The following is a 24,521-nucleotide window of genomic DNA, read 5'->3' as shown; positions in this document are numbered from 1 at the left end:
TATATTAAACGGTATTTATTTTTGTAACAAAAAATTATAATTACAACAAATATTGTTGGGAGGGATAGAGAAAGCTAAAGTGCAAAAAATATAAAAATACCCCCGAAAATATATTATATCTAGCTAGCATAATGTAATATTCAGGAGAAAAAGAAACATCAAAAAAGAACAAAAATTTTGACTATACCTATTACAAAATATACATATAAATAATATATGCATATTATGATAAATTACACAAAATAAATTTGAATGAAAATACTATAAAAATAAAGAACTCAATTACTTAATAGTTTATAACCGAGCGAATTTATATTGAAAAATGAAAAAAATTTTAATTAATTATAAAATTTAAAAGAAATAGTAAAAAAAAAATAAAGAAAAATCAGAAATGGGAAAATAGTGTAGGAATAAACTTTATAATTAGTTGGCATATTTTAAATTAAAAAAAATATTATTATATATACCTTCCTGTACATTTGTATGTATATATGTATTATATATATAATATTTTTTTCGAAGGCATATTACTATAAAAATATATAATTCGAGAATTATGAGATGTGGAAGCGTAAATTCGGTGATAATACAAGAAATAACACATATGATAAAGGAGAATCAGATGAAAATTCCGTTGACGAGCAAAATGAAGATGAGGACAAAAATGAACTAGATGAGACGGAAGAAGAAGAAGAAGAAGAAGAAGAGGAAGATGAAGAAGGTGAAGAAGGGGAAAACGAAGAAGACGACGAGGATGAAGAGGATGAAGAGGACGAAGACGATGAAGATTACGAATTAAAAAATTATGGTATAGCACTTGAAATGCCGAAAAGAAAAAATAGAGGTAGAAATTTAAAGAAATTAATTGGTGAAGATTTAGAAAAAGATGAAAAGTTTTGGAATGATAGTATATGGGAAGAAGAAGAAATCGATGAAGAATATGTAAATTCTGAAGGAGAAGAGGAATATGTAGATGTAACAGACTCCGATTTTGATGATGATGATGAAGATGGTGCGGAGGGGGATGACGATGACGACGATGAAGAACAAAATGAAAATGAAGGTGATGATGATGATTCAAAAAGAAAAAAAAAAAAAATATATGCCTATATGGAAAATTTAAAAAAAAAAAAAATGTTAAAATATAATTTAATGAAAAAGAGGAAATATGATAATATGAAAAATATAAAATCTAAGAATGATATAAGAGAAAAAACAGATGATACAAAAGATCAAGAAGATAAAAAGCAAAGAAAACGGAAAAAAATTGAACAAAATTACATAATGTTACATAGATCGACAAGGGACACCACTAGACAAAAAACTGAACAAATGGAAAAAAAATTTGAATTGAGAAGAATAAAAAAAGAAGATCGCTTTAAAAAATTTTATGAAAATAGACAAAAAAAAAAAGATATGCAAAGGGAAATGACAAGAGAAGAAAGATTAGAAGAAGCAAAAATAACTGAACAATATAATATGCAATCTTTGTTAGAATTGCAAGCATGGGAAGAAGAAAAAAAAAAATATGTGGAAAGTAAAAGAATTATATATCACAAACCAAAAAATGTTTTCATTAGCTTTTCATATTCAAAAGATAATAATTTACCATTAATCGAAAGCTTGAAATATGAAATGGATGTAACCAATCTAAATAACCATGGAAAAGATATAACATCATATGGTGAATTAATTGACAATAATGGATTATTAATAGCACACAGTACTAATATAATAAACAATGAAACTGATAAAAACATTATTGATATTGGACAAAATTATAACGAAATTCATTGCCAAGGTCAGAAGGAGATAAACAAAAAAGAGAAAATGGAAAATGAAGAAATAATTAACGGTAAGGAACAGACAGAAGGGAAAAATGGTATCATTACACCTGAAAATGCAGAAAATCTTAACAAAACTGATAAAACAAATAATGGCTTATTTGACGCAAATATAGAATTAAATTTAGAAAACCTTGATCGTTGCGAAGATCTAAATATAGAATATTTAAATGAGAAAGATGGATTAGCATTTGATTTTCTAAATAATATAAATAACATTAATGCTAAGGATGATAATGATGCCAATAATTTAAACAAAACTAACGAACAAAAAAAGGAACAAAAACCAAGAGATATTGAAGAAAAACAATTTTATATTGTTACAGATCCTAATGAATTAAGTATGTATAGTAATTATAATAATAACAATAATAATAAGGAATGGTTAGAAAAATTAAAAAATAAGCGTAATATATGTTCAATTACAAATTTGGAAGGAAAATATTTTGATCCATTGACAAAAAAATATTACAACAACGCTGATGCATTTAAATTGTTAAGATTTTTCTATCATAAAAATATGTACGATGATATAAATAACCAATTATCTATGATGGTTGATATATTCAAAAATAAGTTAATTGAAATAGAGGAATCCACAAAAAAACAAAATCCTGGCAATATTTAGTTGATGCAATTTATCTACATTGTGAATGTTTTTGTCAATAAAAAATTACATAAGCACTTTCTCCTTATCGTATATGATGCGATCAAAAGACGTGCCTCATATTTACATACTTAGCAAGTTTGATGCATTTTGCATTTATTCTTGTTAATTTAATATTTTTTTTGTAATACTACACATAATAATTAACTTTTATAAATAAAACTTTGCAACATTTAATTGTTCATTAAGTAAGATATAAAAATATATCCTATAAATTGAAGAATAATAAAAAGAGTGAATTTATAGGAATTATTATTATATTTTATATGTGCACTTAGCCAAATACTTTATAGTTATTCATAAATCTTTATTGCTTATATAAAATTGATTAAAAAAAGATATATATAGAAATATTACCAGCAATATTGCTTTAAAAAATAGTGATGATGGCACTGATCACTATATGAACAATAATATCTTCCTTTAGACGGAATCCATTCAATGTTTTATACAACTACAATTAATATGTGAATATATATGCAATTTAGTAATATTAGTATTAGGAAATGATTATAGTATAAATATCGTTTGTTTGAAAACTAGAAAGGTAAAGATAAATTTAAAGATGCGCTACAAATATTCAAAGGAAACATATGATTTATAGACCTTCCAAAAAAGAAACAATTTTTATTAAATAAAAAATAACCACATATTATGTGAATTGCATTAAATTAGCATAATAATTTAATTTTATACACTATTTAAATGAATATTATGCTTATATTTCATATAAGAAATGTTTTTTTTTCTAATTAGTTTGTATATATACGTACACATGCTTTTTATTTTTCTAGAACACATAAATTTTCTTTAAAATAAAGTTTCTTAATTCATCATTTAATATTTAGTATCAATGAAGCTTATTATTTAGTTTTCATAGTTACATAAACATACGTAAGCATTACATGTTTATCGTTTTTAAATATATATTTATTTATTTTGGCAATAAAACAGAACAAATTATATGCAATTCACACACTATTAAAAAATCAAACTAGAGATATGTAATAATGATTTAAAATAAACAGAACACATGAAAACAAGCTTAATTTATTAATATAACTATCAAAATTTTTTTAAATGTCGTTTGAAAATATGTTTATTCCGATTGAAACATACTTCTTAATTTGATAATATCATACATTTTGTTGGCTACGCCCATTCTAATCAATTTATTTGGAGTCAACCATGGAAGATTTGTATCAATCTGAGAAAAAAAGCAACAAATTAATAAATATATAAAATGCTCCATTTTTGTTGTGAATGACTAGATATATTATAAATATGCACATTTACATGGAATATATTTTTAATAATGGTGAAGTAAAATTATGTTACTAAAATTTTTATATTGCTTACAGAGATAATATAGGTAATTTTAACGCAATTTTCTTCCTTTTTAATGATAAATCCTAATAAGTTAATATACATTTTGGATAGTTGCCCTTCTCTAATATCTTCTGCAGAATTAATAACAGGGTTGAATAATTTTGCATTTTTTACCAAAGGATTTACAAATTTTCTAGTGTTTTTAGGATCATGAGCATTGATATTTGATGAAGCCATGGTTATTGCAGTTTCGTTTTCTGATAACTACAAATTAATAAAAAGTTTATTTTCATGAATTATAATATAATCATATGAAAAAATGTATATCTAGAAGGATGAAGGGGAAAAAATTGCCTTACTTTAAATTTTTTGGCTAATGCATGATAATATCCAATCCATGATTTCAGAATACAATGGTGACGTTGTTCTAAAATTCCTAAATTTTCATTGTACATTCGAATAAAGCGTCCTAAAAAAAATTATAATTTTGTATACATGCAAATTAAAGGATGATTAGATTTAACAAATTGAAAAATATTAAATAGTAATTTGGGTATTGATAACAGCAAAACAAGAAATACATTATAAAGATTGATAACCACATTAAATAAATAAATTAAATACCTTCAATGAAAGCACCATCAAAGTGCTCTGCGCCTTGGGGATTCCATAGAAGGTTTATTATACCTTCATACTAATAATAACAAAAAAAAAGATATATATATATATTAACAATTATATATTTTTATTTTAAAATATTATCATGAATTAAAAATTATTGGTTGTTAATTCATACATTATCAGAATTGGGGATTATAAGTTCAAGCTTTCCAATGTCAACATCGTTTACTTTCTTATAATATATACATGCTTCGTCATCTACCTTATCATATATTTCGTAATCATCTGTATCTTTGGCATGTTTTTTTACAAGAGATAAAGCTTCGAACATAGTTTTATCTGCTTGTTTAGTTTCATCAGGGTCGTCATAAAATTCTTGTTGAACGTCTTCATCGTTTTCATGTAATACTTGTTTAACTTGGTCATTTGAACTGTAAATGGAGTAGGCAATACATTTTTAAGTTTATTTGGATTTTTAATTTAAAAAAAAAAAAATATATATATATATATATTTATATGAAGTTGTTTTTATTTTCAATTGTTATACATATCCATATTCACAAAATATATATAATATTCTCATAATAAACAGTATAAACATATTTATATTGATATTGATATAGATACATATGTTATGATTATTTTCTTACGTAGTAGCTGCATCAGTTTCGCTTGCAAATGCTATATTTTGCATAAATCCTGCGACACTTAAAAGTGCCAAAGCAATCTTAATATATCCTTTATTCATTTTTGAATTTTATAAATTAATATTAATATATTTTTTAGAAATTGAAAATTAACAAATATAAAGGTTGTATAACTATGTTATATCGAACCAAACGATTTTCTAAAAAATTTTAAAACTTTACATTTATTTAAACAAATATAAATAATTTTTAAATCTAATTATTTTTTAAAATATTATTATATATTAACAAATTTAAAATTTAATGGCGGTCTTATACTTTTGCACTGTTAATTAGGTTTCATCCTTTAAATGCCAACTATTTAATAATTATTTTATTATTATTATTATTGAAATTTATATAATAATATTAAAATTATATTTAAAATTATATATGTAAAATACAATATATTATATAGTATATAAAAATAAAAATAGCCGGATTTTTTTAAAAGAATTATAAATTAATTTTTCTATATTTAAATCGCTGTATATATGGAGCGATTAATTATTGAGGTTTCATAAGTATTAAATATTATAAATATTATTACATCAAAAAATAGTTATATATATAAAAATTATTAATATACTACATTAAAGGTATTCAAGCTTTTTGTTTTTATAGTTAATAACTTAAAAATAAAACTGAAATACATTCAATTGGGTATTATATGTGAAATGTATGCATGCATAGAAAAAACGTATATTTTATATGATGTCAACATTTATTTACCTAATAAAAAGTTGATAAAATAAATATAAATAATAGTAGAGTAATATATAAAAAATATATATTGTTTTAATGAATAAATGACTAGGTATAATATAGCATACGAAAATAATTATATTAATGAATAAATATCTATGATAGAAATACAAATTATAATAATTAATATATAAAAATAGTTGGTTTGTCGTTTCTTTCTATTTGTTGAGTATAAAGGATGTTTTTATAACTTTAAATATTAAAGAAGTTTATTTTAAGATGGGTATTGTATTATGTTTATACAAACCCATAATACTACAGCAATTATTTCTAATTTTTCACAACAATAACTTGATAAAATTTATATTATGGTAAATGATCATTTCTGCGGTTTGTTATTATTACTTTTAATATAATTTAAAAGCTGATGAAAACCATGTATTAGTAATATTGATATCTATGCCTTTTTTGAAATTATTGGAATTATAAAACTACTTTATATATAAAAAAATAGTTAGCATATATATACATACAAATAAAAACAAAAAAATGAAAATAAAAGTGAATGGGATTTTATTTGATATCAATGAAGGGTCATAGTGTATTTTTTCGTGAAAAATGGGTTGTTATATAAAGGAAAATTCTTAATTGATTTTCATGGCAATTAATTGTCAAAATAAGCTAATAACCATAAATATCTGGAAAATTATAATTAAAAAATGAAGGCATATTTTGTGTATATATTTTTTGTATTTATTTACAACTTTTTTTTTATTTTGTATGTATAAATTTCAAATATCATATTATATTATTCTATATATAATAACCAATTGAATGAATTTTAGTTTTATTTTTATGTTATGAGTTATAAAAATAAAAAGTTTGAGTATCTATAATGTAACATATTAATAATGATATATATAAAAATATTTTTTTCGATTTATAATATTTTTTATATTTAATGTTCATTAAAGTAGCAACAATTGCTATTCCCTTATATGCAACGGTTTAAACAAAAATAAAATTAATCTATACAATTTTTTGAAGAATCCATTTACTTTAATTTTTATATATTGTAATATATTGTCGTTCACGTATATAATTCTAAATATAATTGTAATAATATTTATTATATAATTTTCAATTGTAATGATTAAATGGGTAGATTTTAAAGGGTCGAAACCTAATTAATAATATTAAAAAGACTCATTAATAAATTCTATATTTATTTATTACTATATAATAATATTTAAAAAAAATAATGAGATTTAAAAATATGATAAATGCATGAAATAAATATTAAGTTTTAAAATTTTTTAGAAAATCGTTTGTTTCGATATAACATAGTTATACAACCTTTATATTTGTTAATTTTCAATTTCTAAAAAATATATTAATATTAATTTATAAAATTCAAAAATGAATAAAGGATATATTAAGATTACTTTGGCACTTTTAAGTATCGTAGGATGTATGCAAAATATAGCATTTGCAAGCGAAACTGCTGCAACCACTAATTCGTAAGAAAATAATTGCAACAACATATGTATCTATATCAATATAAATATGCATATGCCGTATATTGTGAGAATTATATATATTTTGTAAATGTGGATATATCTAATAATTGAGAAATCAAAATAACATCTTATAATATATATTTTTTTAAATTAAAAATGCAATAAATTTAAAAATATATTGCCTTCTCCATTTGTAGTTCAAATGACGACGATAAATACCAAGCATATTTCGATCCCGTAGCTGCCAAAAAACATTTAGAAGCTAAACACGCTAAAGAAGCTAAACAAGGAGCAGATATTATGACCGAAGCTCTGTCTCTTGTATAAAAATATGCTAAACATACAAACGATTATCATCCATATTCTAAGGAAAGTGAAGAACCAATTCTATATTTTAAGAGAGTAAACAATACTGACATTGGAAAGATTGAATTTACAGTCCCCAACCCTGATAATGTATGAATTAGCAAACAATAATCTTTAATTCATAAAATTATTTAAAAGTCATAATATAATTGTTAATATATAAATATTTTTTTTGTTATTATTAGTATGCTGATGTAGTAAACCTGCTATGGAATCCCAATGGTGCAAAGGATTTCGATGACACATTCATTGAAGGTATATAATTAATTAATTTATTTAATGTTGTTATCAATTTTTATATTTATTTCTTGTTTTGGTGTTATCAATACCCAATTTGCTATTTAATGTTTTCCATATTTTAAATTTAATCATGTCTTAATTTGTATGTATACAAAATTTAATTTTTTTTAGGATATTTTCCTAAAGTATACAACGAAAATTTAGCAGTTGTACAACATCGTTACGCAAGTTCTGTTAAAAGTTGGCCATTATTTTATCATGCATTAGCCAACAAAGTTGAAGTAAGGAAATTCTTTTTTTCATCCCTTTAGATATACTTTTTTCATATGATTACATCCTAATTTATGAAAATATACTTTTTATTAATTTATAGTTATCAGAAAAAAAAACCGTAATACTCTTGGTTTCATCAAATATAGAAGATTCCTATTATCATTTCAATAAAGAATATATAAACCCTATCGTAAAAAGTGCAAACTCATTCCGCCCTTATATTGATTCTGAAGACGATATTAGAGGGGGAAAATTAATAAAAATATATGCTAACTTAGTAGGATTTATCATTGAAAAGGAAGAAGATTGCGTTAAAATTACCTATGTCAGCTCTGTAAGCAATATGAAAATTTTAGTAACATATTTTTATTTCACCATTATCAAAAATATATACTTTCTACATAAATGTGCATATTTATAATATATCTATTCATTCATAATAAAATGGAGCATTCTATATATTTATTAATTATTTCTTTTTTTCACAGTTTAATTTAGACTTTTCTCCTGGATTCCCAGATCACATAGCTAGAAAAGTATTAGCCGACAGAATTTTAAAAGTTATCAATTTAAAGAATATTTTTAAAAGTGATAAACCTCTTTCCATGTGGAATTTCCAAAAAAAATGATGCTTATATTAATAAAATAAGCTTATTTTCATGGGTTGTGCTTATTTAAATTATTGTTGCATAACCCCACTTTGATTTTTAAATAGTGTTTGATTTGAATACATGCTGTTCATATTTTTTTAGTAAAGATAATTATATATATTTGTCAACGATAAGCATGTAATGCTTACGTATGTTTATGTGACTATGAAAACTAAATAATAAGCTTCATTGATACTAAATATTAAATGATGAATCTATAAATTTTATTTTAAAGAAAATTTATTGGTTTTAAAGAAATAAAAAAATATGTGACATATATGTACAAACTTAAAAAGATAACAAAACAATTCTTATATGAAATATAAGCATAATATTCATTTAAATAATGTCTAAAATTAAATTAATATGCTAATTTAATGCAATTCATATATATATGTGCACTTATTTTTTATTTAATAAAAAATATTTCCTTTTTGGAAAGTCTATAAATCATATGTTTTAAAATGACAAAAAAATTAGACATAAAAATTACATTGTCGTAAATGAAATAATAAAATAAACATAAAATGAAAATAATAACTACAAACCCTAAAAATAACTAAATAAATAAAAACGAAAACAATAAATATAAAAAAAGAAAATTGTAAAATCAATGAGAAATTCTATCATTTTTTTTACATTGATATTTTCTTAAATTAATAGGAAACTCCTTTTAAAAATATATATTAAAATCAAATATGGAGTAAAAATAAATTTGGTGGCATCTTATATTTATTTTGTATCTGACATATTCTGAAAAAAAAGTATATATTCACACATGTATTAATATAATAAATGAAAAAGAAAGAAGCTATTGGACTCATAAATATTTCTCTATATAATATCGTATTTTATCTACATATGTCACTTATTCATTTAAGAAAACAAATGTGTAATAGAGCAATGTGTAATACTATATAGTGATTTATTTATAAATGGTGTTAATATAATTCATATATATTTATGCGTTTAATTACATGAAAAGGCTGCAACGTGACTTCTTCAATATTTATTAACTGCTTAATAAAATATTCAGCACTGACATATGTTTTCTTTTTACTTTCACACACAAAATCTATTAAATTTTTTATTTTCCCGTGTGGCCAATGTAAATTTAGCTGAAGCGTTAAACACAAAAGAATGTATAACATTATTATATAGAAAAATATGAATAAAATATATAGGCATATTAATATTATAGGAAATGATCCAAAGTTAAAAAATGTGAAAAATATGAAAAAAACAATTTGTTTCCTTTTTACCTCCGATAGTATTCTTTTTAAACTATTAACGTCAATTGATGACAAAGAATTCCAAGGAATTCCGTACACCTCTTCGAATAATGACTATAAAATTATAAAAAAAAACAATAAATATAACGATAAACATTACACCTTTATTTATTTTGACAATTTTCTTTTATTTTCATCATATCTATGTCTTTATAAGAGTTTTTTTCGTTTTACCTGAACAGCGTTAATGTCCAAAAGCTCAACTAAAATTTGCTTGACTATGATTATGAGAACAAAAAATTCCTCCTGATTTAATCCATTTTTATTATTTCTATCAAAAACTTCCAAGAATTCCTAAAAAATGAAAAAATAAAATTGTATTATGTATAACTAATCTTCATATATTTTATAGACATTATTCTTATTATATTTATTGTTTTTTCATATGTTCATTTTTTTAATACTATTTTAAAATTTGACGAGTCATATAATTCTATAAATTTTTGAAGAATTACCTTAATATCATTTTCTGAGGTTAAATTAATTCCCTGTGATTTTAAAAATTTCAAAATTTTATCAGAATTTATAACGCCTCTATTTTCTTCATCTAATCCCACCCATATACTAAACATTTTTTCTTGTATATTTGATGGCACTGTGCTCGATTTTATAAGCAATTGTTTCCAAAACAAATCACCTCCTTCTTTCACGGCGTGTAAAGTGGACTATAAAAAGCAAAATATATGTGTATATCTCATATATATTAATAGTTTAAGAGCGAAAGTATATTCTGAAAAATATAAAGAATAACGTAATATGCGTTTACCTTTATTTTGATGGCATCAATCAACTCGGATATTCTTTTTATATTATCTGATCTTTCAAATTCCCAAACCTGAGGAGTAAAAAAGAAGAATGAATAAACATATAGATATATAAATACTTATGAAATGTTTTTCAAATTCTTCAAATATTTATACGCATTTTATTCACAATAATTTCAGCGTTTCTAACCCTTTCCAGCAACTTAGTGTCAATTAGGTAACCAGTTTTACTAATCATTATATAGTAATAAATTATATATTTTAATATAAAAACAAATATTAATATACACATACAAATAGACACGCTTCCATGCGCGTATAATTGAAACCATGTTATATGGTCTACTTTTAATAAAAATATCCAACATGATAATATTACTAAAAAACAAAAACATAATGCCTAAAAAAAAATATATATATAAGTATTTTGTTTTCTTAATTAAAGATGTGTATAATCATAGGAAAAATAAATCACTAAAAATCGATGCACTTCTATAAGAATAGACACGTATTTATTATTTTGATTACTTGAAAAATGAAATTAATTATTGAAGGCCCATTACCCCAAAAAAAAAATAATTGCTCATGTTTATTGGGAAACGTTGTTTTGTAAATAAAATAATTGATTGATGAGGGATGCAATGACTGCATTAAAAAAATAACAGTAACATATTATAATTTAAGAATATAAACTATTATATTTAACAAGAGTTGTCAATTTATTTACCTGTTGTTTTAATAATTTATAATAAGGAATAATTTCCTTTGTGCTTTGGTCACTAATATCAATATGGTATTTATTTAGTAAATATTTTGATATGTTTCCCGGTAACAATTTTCTGTCTATTTTGTATAGCTGAGATAAAATGTTAAAAAGTAAATATTATTTTATTATTGAAATTGATAAAATTATCATTTCAGTATATAGCATATATATAAACATATGTATGAGAATATTATCAATATGATTTAATATAGATACACATCTATATCTATTGAGGTAAAAAAATATAGTACAACATGCATGCTAATTTTATTATTTTTTATTTTCCTTACGTAAATAAATAATAAAACGAATCCCAAAATGCAAAAGAGGGACAATAAATTTAATAATATGACTTCCTCCTTCAAACGAATGCTAAAGAATGGCCTATAAATAAATACAAATAAATATGAGCCGAGCATGCACATCCAAAATTCAACAACTTTTATTTTCATCGTTTGAATATATTTTACCTCAAAGAAACACATGCAAACACTAAAAATAATATAACTGTGTTTGGAATTTTTATTAATTTGACATTATATTTTAACAAACAAGCCCGCATGTATTCATAATAGTAATATCCATTTGGATCTAAACCAGGAATACTTATGGCATCGACATTTTCAGAAAAATCATATCTATAAAAAAATAGATATATAGAATATTTGAAAATATAAAAAATAAATATACACTATTTTCTGCCCTGAAAAAATTATATGTGCTTCCCATTTTTATTAACATGAAAATATTACCTGTGGGCTAAATATTTAGAATTTCTGGAATATCTAATAAAAGAAAAAATATTTCTGAAACATCCTTTTCTGCGTTCTTTCATATTTTTGATTATATTTTTAATGTCACAATTATCAGCCTCAGAAAACCATTTTAATATGCCCCGTGTTATAAAGTGGACATTTATTATAAATAACGAATAGCTTAAAAAAAAATAAAATATATAATATGATAAGATTAATAAAAATGTATAAGAAGAACAATCATGTATGCGTATAACACAAAAATATGTATATTTCACAAGACGCATCGCAATTATATTGTGAGAAAAAAAAATCAAATCTAACATTATAATCATGCAAAAATTGTGTATGCATATTTCATATATATTTTTAATCGTATTTATACCATATTAAGAAATTCATGGAAATAAAAAGTATCTTTTCGAATATTATCTCTAAAAGGGGTTCCACATTATGAAGAACTTCATCAACATTTCTTTGTTTAGGCAATATCTAAAAAATAAAAATGGATATGAATATATGATATAAATTCAAAGGATATATATGGTGTATTGTTTTTTTCTATATTTTTATAATTTTTTTCTATTACATCATTAAAAATAATGTCATCCAATGCTTCAGCAGCTTTTGATTGCAATATTCCCCATATAGTTAAATTAATAATTGTAATTAAAGAGATTTGTCTAAATGCTGTATTTAATAAATCTTTTCTAAATTTGTCTTTTGAATTTCTTACTTTTTTTTCAATATAATAAACAATATTTTGTATTAATAGTCCAAAAAATAAAGTAAATAATATGATAAATAAGAATGCAAAACTTTTTTTATTTTCATATTTCCATAATTTTTGCTTTGCTTCTTCATTAGCACTACAAAATTCTGGCCCAAATGAGTCATAATTACAATCCCTTATTATTAAATTCTCATGTTCAAATTTTTCATGTATATTAGATTTTATACCCAATAAATTTTTTATATATTTTACTATATCATTAATACCAATTAATTCTTTTATATCACTTTTCCTTAAACTATAATTACTATTATCCATTGAGCCACTAATCATATTTTTACCTTCTTCCTCATTGTTTGTGGTTATTGTCTTATTATCATTAGACTGGAAATGATTTGTTAGCAGTTCAAATTTTTGGTATATCTCATTATTATTTAGTTTATTATTATTATTTTCCGTTAATGTATAATTTTCATTTGAATTATTTTCTTGTCCATTAAGTGCTGAATCTGATGAATTATTCGAAAAATCATGGGGGGTTATTATCTTATCTGATTTTTTATTACTCAATGATTGGTCAGATTCCGGTTTATCTGCTTTTTCATTTCCTGAAACATTCTTGTTTTTTTCTGTCAAGCTTTCATCATTTATTTTGAAAATTTGATCACCATTATGGTCATCCAATTGATTATTAGCACTTACTTTTTCGTCACCTTTTTTTGTAGTATCGTTAAATGATGTCTTAGCGGTTTCATAAGTAGATGCGCCATTCCTTTCATTATTAAAAAATTTAAAAATATTTTCTGATTTATCTAAATTTGCTGAATTTTCTTCTTCATTTTGTTTTTTCCTTATTTGTTTATCTAATTTAGATTGAAAATACAGCAATTTTTTAAGGTGTTCTATATCAAACACCTGATTATTATCTTCTATCAATAAACGATTGTACCGTTTGTGGTTGTGCAGATCTAATTCTATTAGTTTTTCATTATTCCCCAAAATATTTTCTATTAAAATTGATATAGGACATTTAAAAAAAATCTGAAAAAAGAAAAAAAATGTAGGATATCCAATGTAGCATATATGCATATTTGGTATTGTGATTTTTTGAAAAGCATCATATACAATTGAATAAAAACACATTTACATGTTTGTGCGATTAATTTTTAATGTAGAAGTATGAAAACATTTCATTCGTCTATTATAAATATTAATCTATGGGTGTGCATAAATATATATGTTTTCATTCATAAATGATAAAGCCATTATATTTAGATAGAAAATAATATCTTTCTTTTCACTATTTTTTTCTTTAACGAACACATAACCAAATTAGAGGATAGAGTTTTAACATATTATATGTCCTGCTAATAAAACGATAAAATGAAAAAAATATAATTTTATGGTTATTTTCGATTTTTCAATTAAATAATATGGGTTAATTTTTTATATAATGCATACATCTTTTTATAGTTTTAAAAATTTATTTTATTTCGTTTTTCACAAAAGAATAATAGTATAATTATAATAAAAATGATATAACATATAAAAATAATAAGTTTTATTCTAACCTTAAAAATGAGATGATTTTGTAATTTTAAAACGAGTTACCATTTATTATATGATTTTTTTTTAGAAGCGTCCTAAAAAATACATGCTGTGTTATGTATTTCTTTTTCTTTTCTACAAACTTCAAAAAAAGAAAAATAAATAAATATAAATGAAAAACAATATCGATGAAATGCATACAATAATAATAAGATAGGCATATTAGTAGAAATATAAATGAATTGTCTTTTTAATGTATTGCTTCAGAATTACACTATTGAAACAGATTGCTTATAATATCCACTTTAAAGATAACCTTTTCCCCTTTATTAATATTTATTTAATATTTATATTTAAAAAATTGTACATTATTTAAAATTTTTATAATTATTTTTCTGATTTATTTTCAAAATTTTAATAAGTATAAGAGCATAAAACGGATTGTCTTTATAAATTATGTTTCTAAAATATTTTTATGTACCATTTTTATAATTTTTTCTATTATAAAAAATATATAATAAATAAATAAAAAATTTACAATATTATTTGTATTACGTAGTATTCGTACATATATGATTTGGGGCAGTGCAAAAATGATATGAACAAATTGTTTTATAACAGTAATAGAGTATTTGTATCCAATTGAAACGTATATATATTTAATAGTAATGCTATGCTAATAAATAAATTTTTCAATATTAAAGCAATATAAAATAAACCTTATATATGGTTGATCGCACACAGTAGAAATAAACACGGTGTAGGCAATCAGGTGCACAGGAATATGACACCAAAAAAGTGTACTAAAAGAAAACACCAATATAGACAAACTAAATAATATAATATATATTATTTAAGATGAGTAAAAATATCGTGTCATTTGCTATCATAATATATATATCTTTTTTATTAAAATAATATAATAAATTTAACAGTTAAAGAACTATATCTAGAAAGTACCAAAAAATAATAATAAAATAATGTGGTGAAATACAATATAAAAAATCAGATACACATTATTTGTATAAATCATATATATTTTTTATGTTATATTATTACATATAATATAAAATATTAAATATGTCCATTTTATATTTCCACGTTTTGGGGAATCATATATCCGTATTTTATTATTTTGCATAATATTCCATAATAGCAGTGTAGCTATTTTATTAATTTTTTAGTCATTTCTTTTACGTTTTTACTGGTATAGAACCAGGTTTGAATACAAAAAAATAGATAAAATTATCAGTAAATGATATAATAAAATGCAACATAATTTTACATATTTCCATAATAGTACATTATTTAATAGCAAATTTGGAAAGTTAATTTATATAAAAACAAAAAAATGAAAATAAAAGTGAATGAGGTTTTATTTGATATCAATGAAGGGTCATAGTGTACTTTTTCGTGAAAAATGGGTTGTTATATAAAGGAAAATTCTTAATTGATTTTCATGGCAATTAATTGTCAAAATAAGCTAATAACACCACAAATATCGGGAAAATTATAATTAAAAAATGAAGGTATATTTTGTGTATATATTTTTTGTGATTTATTTACAACTTTTTTTTTATTTGTATTTATAAATTTCAAATATCATATTATATTATTCTATATATAATAACCAATTGAATGGATTTCAGTTTTATTTTTAAGTTATGAGTTATAAAAATAAAAAGCTTGGGTATCTATAATGTAACATATTAATAATGTTATATATAAAAATATTTTTTTAGATTTATAATATTTTTTATATTTAATATTCATTAAAGTTGCAACAATTGCTGTTCCCTTATATGCAACGGTTTAAGCAAAAATAAAATTAATCTATACAATTTTTTGAAGAATCCATTTACTTTAATTTTTATATATTGTAATATATTGTACTTCACATATATAATTCTAAATATAATTGTAATAATATTTATTATATAATTTTCAATTGTAATGATTAAATAGCTAGCTTTTAAAGAGTCGAAACCTAATTAATAATATAAAAAACGACTCATTAATAAATTCTATATTTATTTATTACTATATAATAATATTTAAAAAAAATAATGAGATTTAAAAATCGAATAAATGTATAAATAAATATTAAGTTTTAAAATTTTTTAGAAAATCGTTTGGTTCGATATAATATAGTTATACAACCTTTATATTTGTTAATTTTCAATTTCTAAAAAATATATTAATATTTACTTATCATATCTAAAAATGAATAAAGGATATATTAAGATTACTTTGGCACTTTTAAGTGTCGTAGGATGTATACAAAATATAGCATTTGCAAGCGAAACTGCTGCAACCACTAATTCGTAAGAAAATAATTGCAACACATATATTTATATCAATATAAATATGTATATGTCGTGTATTATGAGAATTATATATATTTTGTAAATGTGGATATGTCTAATAATTGAAAAATCAAAATAACATCTTATAAATATATATTTTTTTAAATTAAAAATGCAATAAATTTAAAAATATATTGTCTTCTCCATTTGTAGTTTAAATAAAGAATATAAACAACAATTATATATCGACCCTAAAGAAGCTAAACAAGCAGCAAATGTTATGGCCGAGGCTTTATCGGTTGCAAAAAAGCTTGCCATACATACAAATGATTATAAATTATATTCTAAGAAATATGAAGGAGCATCTCTATATTTTAAGAGAGTAAATAATACTGACATTGCAAAGCTTGAAGTTACAATCCCCGACCCCAATTATGTAAGAATCAACAAGCAATAATTTTTAGTTCATGAAATGATTTTAAAATAAAAATATATAACGTTAATATATAAATGTTTTTTTTTGTTAATATTAGTATGATAGTATAATAAGCATGCTAATGGATCCCAGGGCCCCAAAGAACTTCTATAATGCGCACGTTGAAGGTTTATTATTAATTAATTTATTTAATATTGTTATTATTCTTTATGGTGTATCTCTTGTTTTGTTATTATCAATGCTCAATTTGCTACTTAATATCTTTCATTTTGTTAAATATAACATATTTTAATTTGCATGTATGCAAAATTATAATTTTTTTTTAGGAGCCATTTCTCGAATATACGATCCAAATTTAGTAATTATAAAACAGTATTACAGAAATAATTCTGGACCATGTCAAAGATATTGTCATCTATTAGCCAAAAAAACTGAAGTAAGGATATTTTGTTTTCTTCATCCTTCTAGGTATACTTTTTTTCATATGATTGCACCTTAATTTATGAAAATATATTTTTTATTAATTTATAGTTATCAAAAGACGAAACTGCAATAGTCTTTGTTTCACCAGATGTAAATGATCATGATAGTAAAAATAATAAAAATTATGTAAATCCTATCATAAGACGTGTAAACTCATTCAAGCCTGATATTAATTCTCGAGGAAGTATCAGAAATCGAAATGCATTAAAAATGTATGTTAACTTAGCAGCATTTTTCATTAAAAAGGAAGCTGATTGCGTTAAAGTTACCTTTGTTGGCTCTGTAAGAATATAAAATTTTTAGTAACATAATTTTATTTTACCCTTTCAAAAATATATACTTTCATATGAGTGTGCATATTTATAATATATCTATTCTTTCACAATAAAAATGGATCAGTTTATATATTTATTAATTGTTTGTTTTTTTTTTCTTAGATTGATCTAAATCTTTCTCCCAAAGCCAAAGAACACGCTGTTAAAAAAGTAACATCCAGCATTATTCTTGATATTGCCAAAATAAGGGATATTTTTAAAAACGAATAAACGTAATTCCAAATGGCATCTTTTTAAATTTTTATACCTATATTAATAAAACAAACTTGTTTTCATGGGTTATGCTTATTTAAATTATTATTGCATAACCCCAATTTGATTTTTAAATAGTGTTTAATTTAAATACATGTTGTTCATATTTTTTTTGTAAAGATAATTATATATATTTGTCAACGATAAGCATGTAATGCTTACGTATGTTTATGTGACTATGAAAACTAAATAATAAGCTTCATTGATATTAAATATTAAATGATAAATTTTATTTTAAAGAAAATTATTGATTCTAGAGAAATAAAAAACATATACAAATATATGTACAAACTTAAAGAGATAACAAAACGGTTCTTATATGAATTGCAAGTATAATATTAATTTAAATAAAGTCCAATACCAAAAAAATACGATTACGTGAATTTTATAATATTTATTTTAGTAGAGTGAACTAATAACAACCACAAATATCGGGAAAATTATAATTAAAAAATGAAGGCATATTTTGTGTATATATTTTTTGTATTTATTTACAACTTTTTTTTTATTTTGTATGTATAAATTTCAAATATCATATTATATTATTCTATATATAATAATCAATTGAATGAATTTCAATTTTATTTTTAAGTTATGAGTTATAAAAATAAAAAGTTTGAGTATCTATAATGTAACATATTAATAATGATATATATAAAAATATTTTTTTCGATTTATAATATTTTTTATATTTAATGTTTATTAAAGTAGCAACAATTGCTATTCCCTTATATGCAACGGTTTAAACAAAAACAAAATTAATCTATACAATTTTTTAAAGAATCCATTTACTTTAATTTTTATATATTGTAATATATTGTCGTTCACGTATATAATTCTAAATATAATTGTAATAATATTCATCATATAAATTTCAATAATAATAATTAAATGGGTAGATTTTAAAGGGTCGAAACCTAATTAATAATATTAAAAAGACTCATTAATAAATTCTATATTTATTTATTACTATATAATAATATTTAAAAAAAATAATGAGATTTAAAAATATGATAAATGCATGAAATAAATATTAAGTTTTAAAATTTTTTAGAAAATCGTTTGTTTCGATATAACATAGTTATACAACCTTTATATTTGTTAATTTTCAATTTCTAAAAAATATATTAATATTAATTTATAAAATTCAAAAATGAATAAAGGATATATTAAGATTACTTTGGCACTTTTAAGTATCGTAGGATGTATGCAAAATATAGCATTTGCAAGCGAAACTGCTGCAACCACTAATTCGTAAGAAAATAATTGCAACAACATATGTATCTATATCAATATAAATATGCATATGCCGTATATTGTGAGAATTATATATATTTTGTAAATGTGGATATATCTAATAATTGAGAAATCAAAATAACATCTTATAATATATATTTTTTTAAATTAAAAATGCAATAAATTTAAAAATATATTGTCTTCTCCATTTGTAGTTTAAATAAAGAATATAACCAACAATTATATATCGACCCTAAAGAAGCTAAACAAGCAGCAACTGTTATGGCCGAGGCTTTATCTGTTGCAAAAAAACATGCCGAAAATACAGATGACTACTACTTATATTCTGAGGAAGATGAAGGAGCAATTATATATTTTAAAAGTTTTAACGGCACTGAAATTGGAAAGCTTGAACTTACAATCCCCAACCCCAATAATGTATGAATTACCAAATAATAATTTTTAATTCATAGAATTATTTTAAAATACAAAAAATATAATTGTTAATATATAAATATATTTTTTTTTGTTATTATTAGTATGCTGATATAGTAAACAAACTATGGGATGCCAATAGTGCGAAGAATTTCGATGATGAATTAATTAGAGGTATTTAATTTATTTATTTAATGTGGTTATCAATCTTTATAATGTATTTCTTGTTTTGGTGTTATCAATACCCAATCTTCTATTTAACGCTTTCCATATTGTTAAATTTAATCATGTCTTAATTTGCATGTATACAAAATTATGATTTTTATAGTGCGCGTTTCTCAAACATATAATCCAAATTTACAAATTATACGACGACAATATAAAAGTAGTATTATGGGATTGCAAAGATATTGTTATTCATTAGTCAACAAAGTTGAAGTAAGAAATTTTTTTGTTTCATTCATCCTTCTAGTTATACTTTTTTTCATATGATTATATCCTAATTTATGAAAATATACTTTTTATTAATTTATAGCTATCAAAAGACGAAACCGCAATACTCTTGGTCTCATCAGATATGAATGATCGTAGTGATTTAGGTTATACAAATTATATAAATCCTATCGTAGAAAGTGCTAACTCACTCAAGCCTAATATCAATTCTCAAAAATATATTAGAACAGGAGGTTTATCCAAAATGTATGCTAACTTAGCAGCAATTTTCATTAAAAAGGAAGAAGAATGCGTTAAAGTTACCGTTCTTGGCTCTGTAAGAATATAAAATTTTTAGTAACCAAATTTTATCTTACCGTTTCAAAAATATATACTTTCATATAAGTGTGCATATTTGTAATCTATCTATTCATTCACAATAAAAATGGAACATTTTATATATTTATTAATTTTTTGTTTTTTTTCTCAGATTGATCCAAATACCCCTTCGTATGTCTCAAAAGATGCAATTAAAAACGATTTAGTCAAAAAATTTATAAATATGATCAAATTAAGAGAGATTATTAAAAAGAAATAAACGTATTTCCAAATGGCATCTTTTAAAACTTTGATACATGCATTAATAAAATAAACTTATTTTCATGGGTTATGCTTATTTTAAATTACTGTTACATAGCATCATTTTGATTTTTAAATAGTGCTCGATTCGCATAAATGTACTCATAGTTTATATTGTAAAGATAAATATATATATTTGGAAACGATAAGCATGTATTGCTTGTGTGTATTTACGTGACTATGTAAAACTATATGATATGTTTCATAAGTGCCAATTATTAAATGATTAATTAAGAAACTTTATTTTAAAGAAAATTTATGGGTTCTAAAGAAATAAAAAACATGTGCACATATATGTACAAACTTAATAAAATAACAAAACATTTCTTATATAAAATATAAGTATAATATTCATTTAAATAATGTCTAAAATTAAATTATTATGCTAATTTAATGCAATTCACATAATATGTGCTTATTTTTTATTTAATAAAAAAATTTTATTTTTTAGAAGGTCTATAAATTATATCCTCCCTTTGAATATTTATAGCACATCTCTAAATGTATCTTTACCTTTCTAGTTTAAAAAAAAAATATTTATATTATAATCATTTCCTAATCCTAATATTACTATATTGCAGATATATTCACATAATAAATGTGCCTGTATAAAATATCGAATGTATTCCGTCTAAAGGGAGATATTATTGCTCATATAATGATCAGTGCCATCATCGCTATTTTTTAAAACATTATTACTGGGAATCTTGCTATATATTTTTTTTTTAAATTTATCGAAGTTTAAACTTATAATATTCTGAAATGAAAAAGGTATTAAATAAAAAGTGTAAGCATTGTAAATCAATAGATGAATTATATAAGACATATATATAATTTTCGAGCTTATACATTTAGTGAAATAAAAATACCATATAACAAAAGTGGGATAAACCATATATTTATTCAAAATTCCACTTTTGTGCATACACAATGTATATATATATATATATATATAGTGATTGAGATATAAAGTCTAATGCTTCTTATCCACAATCTCATTTAATTTCCTATATACATTTATGTAATATAATTATTTCATTGTTTTATTATTACATCAAAAGATAAATTCTTGATAAAAAAGTTTGGTACCACTAATAATGCAATACATGCTAAATGTGTTAGGCTTTTGCTATTTTTTTTTTTAATCATTTTTATATAAGCAATAAATATTTGCGAATAACTTAAAATATTTTGATTAATTGTGGATATAATATATAATAGTCTTTCCTATAAATTCACTCTTTTTTATTATTCTGCAATTGACAAAATATATTTTTATATTTTACTTAATGAACTATTAAATGTTGCAAAATGATATTTATAAAAGGTAATTATTATTATATAGTATTACAAAAAAAAGAGAAAAAAATTGCTAGGTTGGTGTTTACAAAACAATAATCCTCAAAAATATATTAATAAAATAAATACACTGTGTCAAGTTCAAAATTGATGTGTTTAAAGCTTATATTTTATATATAATAATAAAACAAAAAAAGTATTTTTTTGTGTTTATATGATCTACATTTCTTTTGTTATAATTTTTATAATTAAATGTAAGGGGTAACGAAAAATATACGCTCATAAGCTATAATATTACTATGCATTATATACGTTATATATATATTTATCATTCTCATTGAAAACATAAGTGTATTTATGCAATTTGAACCATTAATAAAAAAAATATAATAATATGCCCTTGTAAAATTATGATAAAAATGAAAAGATAAAAAATATATTATAGAAGTATTTAATTTAAATTTAAGAGCGAAAAAAAATGTAACCGCCGCTAGCAGCTTTCCCCTTTTTATGAATTTATAATATAACTGCAACTTTATGAAAATCAATAAATACTGGATAATTGCATAGATTGTGATTCCTATTTTAGAATGTTAAATCGCTAATTTTGTTCTTGAGAGTTTCTGTTTATATATATATATTTTTTAATCCTTTGCAATATACACAAATATATAAGTATACATGTGTATATTATATATGCATTATTATATAAAGGGGAATGATAAATAAGATATGAATTACCCAGAAAATACATCACATATTAAAAAATGGTTTTTCAAAAGCAGACAAGAAATAGATGATATTTGTTTAAAAAAATATAACGATTTCAAAGAAAAATTTAAAACATACAATGTGAATATACCTAAATACGCTGATATAGAAAAAACAAAGTTATATTTTTGCTATCAGCTAACACATTTTTGCGATATAAAAAGATTACAACCTCAAATAGTAGAATGCGCTATTGTATTGTATAATAGATTTTATTTGAAAGAAATAATTTTAGAATATGACCCTCGCATCTTAATATTTACTTGCATTATATTAGCAATAAAGTTAGAAGGATATGGACGACTGTATAAAATCAATGAATTTTTTAGCGATATAGATATTAACTTAGATAAAGTTTTAGAACATGAAAATGTTGTTTGCTCATCATTGGATTTTGAATTGAATTTTTTATATACTAAAGAATGTATTTTTTATTTAAAAAATCAATTTTTAAATTATATAAATAAATATATAAATAAAGACAATGAAGTAAAAAATTCTTTTGAAAATATTTGCGATAAAATATACGTTAGCACTTCATTGGAATGCTTAAAGCTTCTAGAAAACTTTTTTATAACATTTACTTACACACCTGCACAAATAGCATTATACTGTTTTATAAATAATATTAAAATCAATTTTAATATTGTAAATGCCGATAAATTCATCCTGGAATTTATTACAAATAATAATCAAATCCTTTTTCAAAAGTTGAAAAATAAAATAGATGAACTTCATATTAAATATAAAGATCATTTTGATTTGAGGAATACATTTGATGATGAAAATACTACGAAGCAAATAGGAGAGACTTTAGATATGTGCATTGATATTTACGATATTTTAAAAAAAAAAAAAAGTCATAAAAAGTCTAAAAAAAATAAACTAAACAATGAAGATAATGAACAAAATGAATCTAAAAAAATGGCAAGCATAAAATAAGAACTAAAAAATATAAAAGACAAAAAAATAGCTAAAACCATTTCATTTTTTATATACAGCCAAGAGTTATTCGGACTGTTATTTTTTTTTTTAATTCTTTAATTTGTGTGCCACTCTATTTTTATTTGCATATTATGAGCTCCATACAGGAATGATATGGATAATACCGCCATGAAAATAAGTTTATTTTATTAAT

General features: G+C 22.1%; 8 protein-coding genes across 8 annotated transcripts; 5 read left to right on the top strand and 3 right to left on the bottom strand.

Moving 5' to 3' along the window:
- Positions 1-561: 561 nt before the first annotated feature.
- On the top strand, positions 562-2,472 carry PVVCY_1302980 (YL1 nuclear protein, putative; the record flags this gene model as incomplete). Its single annotated transcript, XM_008623973.1, has 1 exon — positions 562-2,472. The coding sequence occupies one exon, from the start codon at positions 562-564 to the stop codon at positions 2,470-2,472; it is 1,911 nt and encodes a 636-aa protein (XP_008622195.1).
- Positions 2,473-3,610: 1,138 nt separating this feature from the next.
- On the bottom strand, positions 3,611-5,209 carry PVVCY_1302970 (fam-a protein; the record flags this gene model as incomplete). Its single annotated transcript, XM_008623972.1, has 6 exons — positions 3,611-3,718; positions 3,871-4,104; positions 4,200-4,309; positions 4,465-4,534; positions 4,637-4,892; positions 5,112-5,209. 6 exons carry the CDS (start codon positions 5,207-5,209, stop codon positions 3,611-3,613), a joined length of 876 nt encoding a protein of 291 aa, XP_008622194.1.
- A 2,062-nt stretch (positions 5,210-7,271) lies between these two features.
- Positions 7,272-8,880, top strand: PVVCY_1302960 (fam-a protein; the record flags this gene model as incomplete). Its single annotated transcript, XM_037634748.1, has 6 exons — positions 7,272-7,372; positions 7,570-7,693; positions 7,924-7,993; positions 8,150-8,259; positions 8,352-8,585; positions 8,740-8,880. The coding sequence occupies 6 exons, from the start codon at positions 7,272-7,274 to the stop codon at positions 8,878-8,880; spliced, it is 780 nt and encodes a 259-aa protein (XP_037490800.1).
- Positions 8,881-9,633: 753 nt separating this feature from the next.
- Positions 9,634-14,565, bottom strand: PVVCY_1302950 (conserved Plasmodium protein, unknown function; the record flags this gene model as incomplete). The annotated part of the gene is made up of 15 exons (XM_008623970.2): positions 9,634-9,654; positions 9,879-10,019; positions 10,164-10,247; positions 10,368-10,487; positions 10,649-10,858; positions 10,960-11,028; positions 11,148-11,357; positions 11,486-11,602; positions 11,685-11,813; positions 12,014-12,107; positions 12,194-12,361; positions 12,476-12,658; positions 12,864-12,970; positions 13,068-14,252; positions 14,533-14,565. 15 exons carry the CDS (start codon positions 14,563-14,565, stop codon positions 9,634-9,636), a joined length of 2,871 nt encoding a protein of 956 aa, XP_008622192.2.
- A 2,417-nt stretch (positions 14,566-16,982) lies between these two features.
- Positions 16,983-18,529, top strand: PVVCY_1302940 (fam-a protein; the record flags this gene model as incomplete). Its single annotated transcript, XM_037634747.1, has 6 exons — positions 16,983-17,083; positions 17,279-17,501; positions 17,599-17,668; positions 17,828-17,937; positions 18,033-18,266; positions 18,422-18,529. The coding sequence occupies 6 exons, from the start codon at positions 16,983-16,985 to the stop codon at positions 18,527-18,529; spliced, it is 846 nt and encodes a 281-aa protein (XP_037490799.1).
- Positions 18,530-19,724: 1,195 nt separating this feature from the next.
- On the top strand, positions 19,725-21,272 carry PVVCY_1302930 (fam-a protein; the record flags this gene model as incomplete). The annotated part of the gene is made up of 6 exons (XM_037634746.1): positions 19,725-19,825; positions 20,023-20,107; positions 20,347-20,416; positions 20,571-20,680; positions 20,778-21,011; positions 21,165-21,272. The coding sequence occupies 6 exons, from the start codon at positions 19,725-19,727 to the stop codon at positions 21,270-21,272; spliced, it is 708 nt and encodes a 235-aa protein (XP_037490798.1).
- A 672-nt stretch (positions 21,273-21,944) lies between these two features.
- Positions 21,945-22,462, bottom strand: PVVCY_1302920 (conserved Plasmodium protein, unknown function; the record flags this gene model as incomplete). Its single annotated transcript, XM_008623968.1, has 2 exons — positions 21,945-22,070; positions 22,367-22,462. 2 exons carry the CDS (start codon positions 22,460-22,462, stop codon positions 21,945-21,947), a joined length of 222 nt encoding a protein of 73 aa, XP_008622190.1.
- Positions 22,463-23,344: 882 nt separating this feature from the next.
- On the top strand, positions 23,345-24,325 carry PVVCY_1302910 (cyclin, putative; the record flags this gene model as incomplete). Its single annotated transcript, XM_008623967.1, has 1 exon — positions 23,345-24,325. One exon carries the CDS (start codon positions 23,345-23,347, stop codon positions 24,323-24,325), a length of 981 nt encoding a protein of 326 aa, XP_008622189.1.
- Between the last annotated feature and the right edge of the window lie 196 nt (positions 24,326-24,521).

This window comes from Plasmodium vinckei (genome assembly GCF_900681995.1).
Source record: "Plasmodium vinckei vinckei genome assembly, chromosome: PVVCY_13".
NCBI classification, from domain to species: Eukaryota; Apicomplexa; class Aconoidasida; order Haemosporida; family Plasmodiidae; genus Plasmodium; species Plasmodium vinckei.
The sequence above is the reverse complement of the archived record's forward strand: the minus strand, read 5'-3'. Positions and strand labels throughout refer to the sequence as shown.